General features: G+C 40.6%; 1 protein-coding gene across 1 annotated transcript; it reads left to right on the top strand.

Moving 5' to 3' along the window:
• The first annotated feature begins 6,947 nt into the window (after positions 1–6,947).
• Positions 6,948–10,861, top strand: nyx (nyctalopin). Its single transcript, XM_034201656.1, has 7 exons — positions 6,948–6,952; positions 7,326–7,397; positions 7,780–7,851; positions 8,265–8,336; positions 9,003–9,167; positions 9,605–9,752; positions 10,781–10,861. Exons 1-6 carry the CDS (start codon positions 6,948–6,950, stop codon positions 9,735–9,737), a joined length of 519 nt encoding a protein of 172 aa, XP_034057547.1. The 3' UTR covers positions 9,738–9,752; positions 10,781–10,861.
• Positions 10,862–13,517: the final 2,656 nt, after the last annotated feature.

Genomic DNA, 13,517 nt, shown 5'->3' with positions numbered 1-13,517 from the left:
CAGTTCATGACTGATATAAATACAACAGTTCATGACAGGTTCAAACACAACAGACCAACTAAAATACAGAATCACAAGTAGTGAGGTCACAACATTAAATCTTCTGTAATGATGTGAAAGTAAAAGGGTCCCCTGCAAGAGAAGTGGACAAAATGGAAAAGGCAGCTTATCATTGAAAATGTTTTCTACTTCAAAACTGAAAAATGAAATACTATAGAGATAAATACATGTATGAAGCACACATACAAAACATGTGGAATTACAATACATGTTCAGCTTCACATGTCAAAAGTAAAGTGTCAAACCAAATCCTTGCATGCATGAACAATACCTTTATACTTGTGCCTTTCTAATAGCTTTTATTGGATTATCTCACTAAATTAACCCTGCTTTCTGTCATTTAGTTCCCATTAGCTTGTATATCTAATGGATAATGGACAGTGTGGTATACTTGCACCTCTATGGCTTGTTGGAGCCATTTAGGTCAGATGGCAGTGATTTTGAACGGGATTCAACATGACAGGATTTATCTCACTGTATGAAGCGTAAATGAGACTGGCTGGACACGGAGACGTTTTAATATCTGATAGAGACACAGGTTCAGCTATCATGTTCATCTCTGCTCGGCCCATTCTCTGCTACTGTATGAACATCCTCCACTGCAGTCTATCTGACACACACACACACACACTCTCTCTCTCTCTCTCTCTCTCTCTCTCTCTCTCGCTCTCTCTCTCTCTCTCTCTCTCTACTAATCTATCTTCTATCTCTCTCTCGCTCTCTCTCTCTCTCTCTCTCTCTCTCTCTCTCTCTCTCTCTCTCTCTCTCTCTCTCTCTCTCTCTCTAGCGGATAGTTTGATTTACCCGTTGGTGCATTCACAGAATCGCTGCCTTTGACTGTATGCAATATCATTTGCAGTAATTAAAGAACACTTCTTAGAGAATTATTGGAGCCATTTTCATTGAGTTATTATTGTCTGATAGTTAGGCTTGATGATGATATAAATTAGATTAAACTCACCGTCTAAAGGTATTTTTGTGAGTCATACTATGGTTTTCAAATGTATTAATTTAAGGCTCACTTATTATTTGTTATGTGCGTCAGTATCACGTGCATGGCGTATGCCTATATATGGTAGATTGATAGGACACAGCTGGGGTTGATGAGACGGGGAAACGGAAAAGTCTTTTGCCAGTGTTCTTTTTGTTCTGTTGGAGATAAACTTGTAGTTACTATGAAGCAAAGAAATGTGTCCTCCTGTATATGCCGTGTGGATCAATGAATAAAGCTCATCTGATTCAACTACGATCTCCGCTGAGGCGCGTCAAAACCCACAACCCCGATAGAGGTGGCTATTACATTGTAGACAAGGATTAAAACGCCACCACAAGAATAGACAAAAGATGGAATAAGGCAATACTTCTAACAGTGAAGGCAACACATTGTATGGTGTGTGATGCTTTCATTTAGAGTTGACACTGAAATGACCACAAGTTGCATTGATGACGTGACAAATCGGTTCGTTTATTAACAGAAAAATAACTGCCAGATATTTCGATAATCAATCCATCATTATTTGAAGGCAGACAAATGCTGTTTTCAACCTTTCAAATGTGGAGATTTCCTGCGTTTCCCTTTATATCATATTAAAATGAATATCTTTAGTTTTTTAACTTGACATTACAAGACACGTTAAGACATCACCTTGGAATTTGAGGAACTAGGATGAACTTTTATCTGACATTTCAGTAAATAAATGATTTATTCTTGAATTAAAAGAAATGGCCAGACCATGGGATACAAATAAAGTGACTTGAAGCCGTACAACACTCAGTTATCATCCCAGTAGCCCAGTTACTTTTGTGAAGAGGGCTTATCATGTATTGGTGAACATGTTAACTACTCTTAGATTTTGTTAAGATAAATACACCCTAATGTTTTCCCTGCCTTGCTGTCAAAGAAATCTGCTCTGTTCACCATAGTTGGATAAAAAACCTGCTTGTGTTAACCTTCTGAGACTTGAAACCTACTCTTTTCTTATTGTTCCTTTACATTGATTTTCAGATTTGAAATAATTGTCTTCAAAACTCTGAAACCTCCTACTGTCCTCTAAGCAGTATCTTTCAAATCGACACACACAACTACAGTCCTTCTGACAACATTAGTTTTCTCCCGCTGAGATCCAGTAGATATTAAGTGCGCTGTCTGGAGCAGCGAGGGTCAGCCGGACATTAAGTGAAGGGTTAGTTTGGTTCACTGACCTTCAGCTCTCTCTGAAGTGAAGCAGAGCAACTGATTGTGGACTCTGACTCTTCTCTCCTCCGGCTCGTTCTATCAAGCCTCCCTTTCCCTTTCCATCTCCATCACAGTCTCTCTCTTCTGCTCCCAATGTTCTCAAAGTCTGGTTGATGGCTTATTTCTTCTCTTACACTGACTCCTATAATGCCTCTTAGGTTTTATACTTCCCTATCATTTTGATTTGTCCTTATTTGTTGTTTTTCCACTATTCATGTGAGTTTTAACACCAAGTAGCACATTCACCCTTTTCCTCAGCACCAACTAAAGAGGTACATTTGTCTCGGGATAATTAGTTTGAACACCTAAAAATAAACAATAGATACACAAACAATTCAACAAATTCGGAGAAAATGTCAATACATCGATAGATTTACAAGTGATTGTCTTTCTAACATTTACCACTTTAAATCAGGCATTTTGAAATCCAGTTTTTATTTGTGAATCGAAAAAAGAATAAAGGATCTCGATTCTATTTCTGTGGAAGGTTACAGATTATATATTTACAGAATCATCGTCTATCTGCTCACACAAATAATATTCAAACAAATCAATCTCCATTTCCAACATCCAAAATCCCTTCTCTGTGTTCGGAGTCTGCTCTGGAGTCAGTCGGTCCGAAACGCCTTTTTTTGAAGATTGTATTCATCAAATAATTACTATTTTCTTACCATTTGATTGCTGTTTTTCTTGATCCCTGTGTCGCCCTCCTTGTCCTGCACCCCCTCCATCATGTCCCGTGTGTCTCTGCATCCACTTCTCACTCCTCCGTCACTCTGTATATCCGTCATCACCTCCTCACTGCTTGTTTCATGTCTTAGACTCGGCTCAGCTTCAGAACCACAACGATACCTCAGACAGTGTGGAGTTTACTTTCATTTACTTTACTCCCGTTTTATTTTAAGCTGTGTTTTTTACAGCTGACTTCCTCTGGTTCCACTGAACATTCAACAGAAACTACTGGAAACTGACAGACCCGTTTGAATGTCTACAGTATTTGCTTTAAGATGTGATGATCAATAGTGCTGCAACCAATACTCTTTTGGCAAACTATGTTGGTGAATAATTCTTTTTTTAAGTAACTTTTCAAGCAAAAATGGCAGAAAATGCCATTTTCACCCACTCAATATGGAGATTTACTCTTTACTGTTGGATATTATATTAAACCACACAGTTCTTGGGTTTGCCCTGACACGACATCATAAACATAACAGAATTAGTTTAGTTTATTTATTTAAAGTGCACATTAATCCACATTGCTGTAAATGAGCCAGTATTAGCCAGCAGGCTAATTTTCAACTGTTGTCCTTGGCAAGATGTTAAATGACCACAACAAGACTAGAGAAATAAAAACACAATTAAATAGAGTACAGCAGACAACATCAGTACAACAATAGAGAGGAACAGCAGTACAACAATAGAGAGGAACAAACAAACAGCATCCTCACCGACTGCATCTGCGTGTGGTTCCTCAGCTGCACAGCCGCAGAGAGGGGTGCGCTCCAAAGGGTCATCAACTCGGCCCAGAAGATCATCGGTTGCCCCCTCCCCTCCCTGGAGGTACTGTACAGCTCTCGTTGCCTTAAGAAGGCAGTCAAGCTCCTCAAGGATCCACACCATCCCGGGTAACGAGCACTTCGTACGGCTGCGCTCAGGCAGGCGCTTCCGTACCATGCCTTCCCGGACAAACAGACTCAAGTTCAGTTTTTTCCCCAGGGCCATATGTGCACTGAACGCTGCTAATATTTAAATTATATAAGCCTTCCGTGCAATACGAGGGGAATCGTGCAATTTATTATTTATGTATGTACATATTCCCTATCATGTCTATTTTAAGTCCCATTTATTGTTTTTATAGTGTCTTGTTGTTTTTATATTGTCTTGTTGTTGCGTGTTGGCACCTTGAGTTTATTGTAATTTCGTTGTACAATGTACAATGACAACATTAAAGATCTATCTATCTATACCTTGATACCGTTAAAAGTGTTCACATTTTTGATTGCTTAGAAGCCAGTTCTTATGATTGCGGTTACATGTATGATAGGAGGTGTTATTCCTTATCTGGATTGTGTTCCAAAGTGTTGATGCCCTCACAGAGAAACAGTGCTTACCAAAGGAACTGAAGAGGGACTACACAGTCCCTTGTGGTTCTGCTGTATAAAAGTGCAGAGTGGTGGGGGTGCCTTGTCGTTTAGAATTTAAAAAATGAGAAATTAAAGAAACTAGGTTAGCCATTTCTCCTTTTTCTGGCTTTGTTTTAGACCAAATAATCTTCAATGAAAGAACAATGCTTCAATACACTAAATGCATTGACATCCAACCTTACCACTGTTAGCTGTTAACATGCTGGTCGTTAGCAAGTTATCATGTAGCATATTAAACATCAAAGCAACATCAAACTTGACATTTCAGTCTGGTACAGTAGAGCTCCAAAAATATCTAAAATATTTGTGACAGTAATTAGTTGAGGAGTAAAGTGTAGTACAGTGTTAGTAAATGCAACAACAGCATTTATCATTAATTACTCTTCTGCAGAGAAAACAGTTCGTCTCAGATACAGAGTAACACTGTGTGTGAGTGTGTTCTGAGGATGTCAGACATTGTATTATATGAGCAGTGTGCGTCTCAGTAAGCAGGGTTTTCCTCCTCTGTCAGGCTCTCTGGTTTGACCCTGACGTTAATGGAGTGTGTCTTGAGGTCCTCCAGGGCAGCGATGGATGATGAACATCCTCCACTGCAGTCTATCTAACACACACACACACACACACACACACACACACACACACACACACACACACACACACACACACACACACACACACACACACACACACACCCTTGTAGTTGTGCCTTTATCAGCTGTTGTTGTTGTTTGTCTGTCCTTTCCTTTTTTGTGAGTAAGTTAGCGTCACACAGAATCCTTCGACAAAAAGCAGTGGGATTTCTCCTTGGATTTTGAATTATTGAACATTTGACATATCACACCTTTATGATACTTACACGTTTTGTTCAGCAGGATAATCTCCACATAATTACAGCACTTTATGATTTTATTGCTAAGCTAATGACGGCTAATGTTGGGCGTGATGTTGTTCAGTCGTCTCATTTAGACACTTGTTAGCAACCACTAAGTTACGTATTTTATGTCGTAGAACAAAACATTAAAATCTCTTCAGCGTCTGTTAACCACAAACTTTATTTCAAGCATCTAACCAACAACACATTGAGTATTAGACGAGGGACACTGGAAGAGCTTAACCTCTTCTACACCGGGGGAAAAACGCGTCATCTGCAAGAAACAGCGTCTGAGCCTCTGAGGGCATCTTAATATTCAATAAACTATGAATGTTTTATATCCATGTAACGGGAAGAAACTCAGCTAACTGATCTTTTTTTTTTTTAAACCCACAAAGCTAGCGCTGAGCCTCTGAATTAGCCACGAGCGAAAAATGCTAACGCGTGTTGCACAGAAACTCACTCATAACACCCTTATTACTTATCGTAGCTGCTCGTAGAACCCATCGATTCGCATCGTGAGATGATACAGAATCGATCGGTAAATACATCATCACTCCATGATAAGAACTCGCGAAGCTATTAACAAGAACAGACATCAAAACATGTGGCGCTAGGTAGCTAAAAACGGCAACTTGGCTCACCTTGGTCGTAGTCTGGTCAAAAGTGGTCTTCAATGGCATTAAAACGATAAAAACGCTGCTGAAGTTAATCCATAGGTTAATCCAATGTGTCTGTGTCCCTTTGAAATGATTTCTGATAATCCATCAGCAATAAACCTGCTTTTCCGTTTCCAGATGTCAGAGCGAGAGATAGGTTCGCTCTGATGCAAAACTGCATGCGCAAAGCCCCCACTTTCTTTTTACCGTGTGTGTGAGTGGGGAAATTCCCCTTCGATTCTATTGGCTCTAACGGTCAAAAAGAGATGTCAATCACCAAAATCGATTTCCAGATAAACGGTAAAAAACGCCCATTTCCACCCAAATCACCTCAGAGGTGGAGTTTTTTGTGTTAAACCTCTCTAAAAAGGTCAAATGTCACTTGTTTTGCATCAATCTTGATACAGGGTACTTATTGTATGTTGTACTTTGGATTCCTAAAGCTTTTAGTCTACTAACCCATCATCCAAGGTTAGTTTTCACTGTAAGTAAAAAATAATCTTTGGACGGACACTATCATTTACAGTTTTTTACTATGTTCAATCTGAATTTTATTTAAAATAAAAAACATCTATAATGATTCGGACTTTTCTACATCCAACTCATAGGTTTATCATTACTTTGAGAAAAAAGATTGTTAATGTAACCCTTTTAGAAGGGAAGATATGGTCATTTGTTCTGGGAATGTCATTTTCGAGCCTGAGACCTGAAAAACAGGCTCAGGGCTTAACAGGTTAAATGCTGACTCATTTCCAGGTTTTAGGACTCGTTCCTGCACCACTCTATTGTCATTGTGAAGCTTCTGTAGCACATGTGACCCTCGCACGTCTCTGAGCAATCTTATTTTGCTGAATCTCCCCCCACAGATCCCTCAGGGCCGAAGTGAAAAATGACATTAAGATAAAGAGGAAGTGATCTTTAGATTGGTAGGAAACTAGCTGGTAATGGAGCGGATCGGCCTTTAAAGGACTGGATTGATGGAGTAAAGGCTGGAGAGTTATCCAGTGCTTACAAGCACAGAGGCAGGAAACACTACTGTATATTAAGATCTAAAACTATGATGCTATAAATGTATATACCTTTTAAAATGTCTGAAGTTTGGTTTAAATGCATGCTTCCTTGTTAGTAATCTGGGTTTAGCAGATGGAGGATTTTTTTGTCAGTGTTGCATTAGCAATATAATAATTCAATACTTTAACAGCTCACACTGGTATGACAAATTGTAAGCAACCATAGGATGTGCAAGGTTTGCTGTGTTTTTAAACTGTTGAATGTACAAACATTACAATCTGTAAACCAATGAGTAAAATCTGTTATCTTTAAACAGCATGTTTCTCTCTCTTCTTGTTTTTCAGGGATTTGAGTGAAAATGCCATCCAGTCCATCCCGAGGAGAGCCTTCAGAGGAGCCACGGGCCTCAAAAACCTGTGAGTTAAAGTACACACACACACACACACACACACACACACACACACACACACACACACACACACACACACACACACACACACACACACACACACACAAAGCAGAGCCATTAGCACTTCCTCCACCAGGAGTGATTTCTTCTCCTCCCGCTGTGCTGATGGACTCTATAACGCCTGGTGTGCCTCGGAAACACACACACACACACACACACACACACACACACACACACACACACACACACACACACACACACACACACACACACACACACCTTTTTTTTTTTTTTTTCTACCTCCCAGTTTACTTGCTCCCTTGAGTGATTATTGTCATTGTTGTCCTGGTTTTATTGTTGTTCTGGTTTTGTGTTCTTTTCGTCACCAGTCAGCTGGATAAAAACCACATCAGCTGCATCGAGGAGGGAGCGTTCAGAGCTCTGAGGTCTCTGGAAGTACTGTGAGTATCCTGCAAACCTTAAACCTCGACTACTTCAGATTGATTTGCATTTCTCTGGGGACAGACATGGTCAATATCCATGTGTGTGTGTGTGTGTGTGTGTGTGTGTGTGTGTGTGTGTGTGTGTGTGTGTGTGTGTTATATAAGGCACTGCAATGAATTATACCATACTGCTAGACTCTCAATTGTTTGTTTTTACAATAAATTAATGCTTATTTTACACATTTTCTAGAATTGTCCCTCACTCTCCTCTCCTCTTATCGTGTCTCACTCTTTCTCTCTCACCCTTCTCATCTCTTTCTCACTCTTCTCCCTCACTCATTCCTTTTCCTGACCTCTCTCTTCATTCTTCTTATCCTCTTCCTCCTTTTCCATTTGAAATTGTTTCCTCTTTCGGTCTCCCTCCCTCGCAGGACGCTGAACAACAACAACATCAGCACTATTCCAGTCTCCAGTTTCAACCACATGCCGAAGCTCCGCACCTTGTGAGTCCTTCACCTCAATGCACTACGTTACCCACAATGCCACATTCTAAAAACAGAAACACAATGATATTTGAACAGTGACAGATACTTAACAATACTTGTTTCTTATTTGTCTTCACTTCTCTCCTTTTACTTATTTGTTCACCTAATTTTATTCACTTATTTCTCCTGTCTTCTTAAATGTTTGTTTATTTCCTCTCTGCTACACTTCTTCACTACTTTCTCCCTCTTTCCTCTCTATTGTCTATTGTCTCCTTTCCTTCCTCTCCGTTCCTACCTCTCCTTTCCTACCTCTCCTTTCCTTCCTTCCTCTCCCTTCCTCTCCCTTCTTTCCTCTCCATTTCTTCCTCTCCTTTCCTTCCTCTCTTTTCCTTCCTCTCCCTTTCTTCCTCTCCTTTCCTACCTCTCCTTTCCTTCCTCTCCTTTCCTACCTCTCCTTTCCTTCCTCTCCTTTCCTCTCCTTTCCTTCCTCTCCCTTCCTTCCTCTCCTTTCCTACCTATCCTTTCCTTCCTCTCCTTTCCTACCTCTCCTTTCCTTCCTCTCCTTTCCTTCCTCTCCCTTTCTTCCTCTACTTTCCTACCTCGCCTTTCCGTCTTCTCCTTTCCTTCCTCTCCCTTTCTTCCTCTCCTTTCCTTCCCTCTCCTTTCCTTCCTCTCCTCCTCCAGTCGTCTGCACTCTAACTCTCTCCGCTGTGACTGTCACCTGGCCTGGTTGTCTCCTTGGCTGAGGCAGCGGGCGTCTTTAGGACTTTACACTCAGTGCAGCGCCCCCCCCCACACTGAGGGGCCTGAACCTGGCCGAGTTGAGAAAGAGCGACTTCGCCTGCTCAGGTACAGAAATAGAGAGACACAATATGTAGTCCACTTCATTGTATACTGATTCAGAGGGGTATAGGGTGATTATAACATTATTTTTAGATGCGTCTGGATGCTTCAAATGTTGGATTTCGAGTCACACTTTGTTTCTTTTGAATAAGATTTCTCTGCTTGTTTAGTTAAAGTATTAACTTAAGAAGACTGCAAGCTATTTAATTTGACTTTTCTAATGAGATTCCTTTGCTCAGTCTGCACAAAAAGTAGTGCATTATGTTGGATGTAGATCGAGAATCGGCTTTTAAAACTTTCTGACGTTTCTGTATCAAGACGTCTTACAAGAAAGACCTGCGATTGATCTCATAATAGATGTGTTCCCACCTAGACGCAACACACTCAGGTCTTAGTGTGTACGATGGCGTTAAAGTTGTAAATGTGATTGTTTTGTTTTGTAGGAAATGGCGGCAGTGCGTTCGTGCAGCCGTGCAGCCTGGCGTCGGGCTCGTGTCCTCCGATGTGTTCCTGCAGCAACAACATCGTGGACTGTCGAGGGAGGGGCCTCACCGCCATCCCCGCTCACCTTCCTGAGGCCATGACCGAGATGTGAGTATCCCAGAAGACAAAATATAAGAGTTTACATTTAAAGGTCCCATGTTATGCTTTTCTGGTTATTACCCGTCCCCTTGTGTTATGAAGGTTTTTCTGCATGTAAACGGTTTGCAGAGTCAAAACCCTCAAAGTACACCCTGTAGCGAGTAAAACTCTAACACAGAGAAGACCTGTCTGTGCTGCCCCAGAACGCCTCGTTGGACATTTCTCTTTTTCCATTGTTTACTTCTTGGGTATAGTGACGTATTTCGGGTATAGTGAGGTTACGTCCGTGGAGCCGTTACGTTTGGACCAATCCACGGACTTCCTCACACACATACAATCGGCTGGACGTTGCGAGGAGCGGGACAGTGTGAGCTGGCTCACTGGTGTGGGGACAGCGAGACACCCCGGAACTCAGCCTGGGCACACACACAAACTCCCAGCCAGGCTGCGGAGTGTGTGTGTGTTCGGGCTGGGTTTTGCTGTGTCAACAAGCCGTTTAGGACAGAGAGTGAATCCACATACTATACAGAGATGCTGTATGAGAAACCAATGTGAGTTTGGAAAATTGAACAATGTAAATCTATTTTAGTAGACCTCAACAATGGAATTATGATCAGTAGAAATGGCCATGACACGGGACCTTTAAGCTGAGGCAAATGATAGCGATTGTCAGAGTGAGCTTTCAGTCCTCTAACACTTAACTGTCATATATAATCAAGAGTAAAGACTGAGCTGTTTTACACTGAGATTCACTCATTCATTCATTTTTTTTAGATGATGTACAAGATTTTATAATAATAATAACCCTTGACTTTTAACCCAGAGTACATCCTAATTTTTGTTCTTAATATTTCACCTTATTTCTGTTTAATCTGTTCACCAGTAATCTTTGGATTTCTAGAAATTCCACCTCCCCCCTTAAACTTTTATACACCACATTTCATTTATATTTCGCATTTTTAGTTCCACTTAATAATAATCATGCCGTAATACTTGACAGGAAGGCATCGAATAAATGTCTGTCTCTCTGTTTCTAGTCGTTTGGAGCAAAATGGCATCAAGTCGGTTCCTCCGGGCGCCTTCACCTCCTACAAGAAGCTTCGTCGGATGTGAGTCCTCTAAAGACATCCTTGTACTAATACAAATATACTGTAACAGTTGATGTTCAAGATACATTTTGGACGAATATCAATGATTTCCTCACTTTTGTTCTTTAAATATAAGATACTGACCATAGACTGTATATACTGTAAGAAGTGATAATGAAGTCACTTTGACCTCACACTTTGTTTTGTAAGTAGAAATGTACACATTTTAGGCCATGAATTTGGATTTGTAGCTCTATAAGTGAGAAACATTTCAGATCCACTTCAAAAATACTGTGAATTGTTTTAATATTGAGCTTTTTTGAAAGGTAAACATCAGCTGTAACTTCCTTTAGCTTCTATGATTTATAGTATAATTAGGGCCCGAGCACGAGAGTGCTAGGACCCAACGGCGTCCTAGCACGAAGTGCAAGGATACCTATTGTTATTCGTGGTATTATTAGGGCCCGAGCACGAGAGTGCTAGGACCCAACGGCGTCCTAGCACGAAGTGCAAGGATACCTATTGTTATTCGTGGTATTATTAGGGCCCGAGCACGAAAGTGCTAGGACCCAACGGCGTCCTAGCACGAAGTGCGAGGATCCCTATTGTTATTCGTGGTATTATTATTATTATTATTATTATTAGGGCCCGAGCACGAGAGTGCTAGGACCCAACGGCGTCCTAGCACGAAGTGCAAGGATACCTATTGTTATTCGTGGTATTATTATTATTCCATATTTCAATGCTTATTTTCAGGCCTTTAGGATGCTGAGAAAGTTGTATAATTTTGCACAGATTCCAGAATCGGTGAAAAATTTGATATTCTGGAGTCAATGTGTTCAAATTGTCCAACATGCTCTCTAGCGCCACCTATGGCCATTTCCGTTTTTGGAAAGATGTACAAAGTTGCACCGTAACTCCAAATGACCTGAAATTTTTCACACTTACTCGGGTGGACCTGCTCTACATATAAGGTCCAAGTACCCGTAAGCTCCGCCTACTTTATTTTTTTTTAAATTAGCATAATTTGAAAAACAGTTAAATATTCACTTAAATTTCAAATTTTGGTTTTTCAACACCAAACTCAGTATACAGTATCGCCGGAGGGTCAGACACATTATCGTAGGAAATGAGCATGTTCAGTTGATAAATGTGGTCGTCATTACTCTAAATGTCTTCGCAAAAAGGCGGGGCTTAGATAGAAATGCTCATAACTCATCAACAATGTACCAAAAAAACACACATTTTGGTGGTAAGGTTCAGTCTGTATTGGGGAAGAAGCACAAAAAGTAATTTCCATTTTGGACTATAGGGGGCGCCAAAAACATGACAAATGTCTAACTCATGAACTGATGGACGAAATATTTTTCTTTTTTTGTAGACATACTCTGGGGATGAGTATGGACTTATATTTAAAGTGTCACAACGAATGACAAATGTGGGCGTGGCCTGTACTTTTTTTTTTATGACGATGAGCTAAAATGGTTTTCGTTACGCAAAAATTGGTACACGAGTCACAGCCCACGACCTTTTCCATAATGTAAAAAATATACGTACATTTTCAAAAAAACTGCTCACCAGCGCCCCCTATTGTGTGGTAGTCGCATATAGTTTCTCAGAACTTCACGAATGTTGGCACAGATATTCCTCATGGAATTGCGGACATATTTGTACATACATTCCATTAGCCCCGCCCCCCAAAAAGTCGGCCATTTTGAAATATGTGCGTTTTTTATGCATTTTAAGCACATTCGTGCGGATTCCTCCTAGGGGAATGATCGGAAAAATTCCAATCCAGGACACGTTCAGCCCCTATCCAATATGATACTTAATGGAGAATAATATTTTTGATAGCTCAATCGTGGAGGTCGTAAGCTAACAGCGAATACACCATTGTTGACGATTTACATGTCGCAAATTACTCCAAATTACTCGGATATAGTTAATCCGATATTCACGAAACGCTGTATACATATTGCTATTATGATTGCACACATATTTCAAATTGCCTTCCATTAGCCCCGCCCCCCAGGAAAGTCGGCCATCTTTTAAAATGTGCGGTTTTCAGCCATTTTACGCACGTTCTTGCGAACTCCTCCTAGGGGAATGATCGGAAAAAATCCAATCCAGGACAAGTTCAGCCCATTTCCAATGTGATGCTAAATTGCGAAGGAATAGTTGATCGCTCAAACGACGACTTCGTAAGCGAACGGAGAACTTTCCATTTTTGACGATTTACATGTCACAAATTACTCCAAATACTCGCGTATACTTTTTCCAATATTCAGGAAACGCTGTATACATATTACTATTATGATTGCACACATATTTCAAATTGCCTTCCATTAGCCCCGCCCCCCAGAAAGTCGGCCATTTTGAAACATGTGCGTTTTTCAGCCATTTTACGCACGTTCTTGCAAACTCCTCCTAGGGGAATGATCAGAAAAATTCCAATGCAGGACAGGTTTAGCCCCTATCCAATAGGATACTTAATTCAGGAGCACATTTTTGAACAATTACTCGTGGAGGTCGTAGGCTAACAGCGAATACACCATTTTTGACTATTCACATGGCGCAAATTGCTCCAAACTGGTCGCATATAGTTTTTCCGATATTCACGAAACGCTGTATACATATTGCTATTATGATTGCACACATATTTCAAATTGCCTTTCATTAGCCCCGC

This window comes from Gymnodraco acuticeps, unplaced genomic scaffold (assembly GCF_902827175.1).
Source record: "Gymnodraco acuticeps unplaced genomic scaffold, fGymAcu1.1, whole genome shotgun sequence".
NCBI lineage: Eukaryota > Metazoa > Chordata > Actinopteri > Perciformes > Bathydraconidae > Gymnodraco > Gymnodraco acuticeps.
This window is presented reverse-complemented; position numbering and strand designations above follow the sequence as displayed.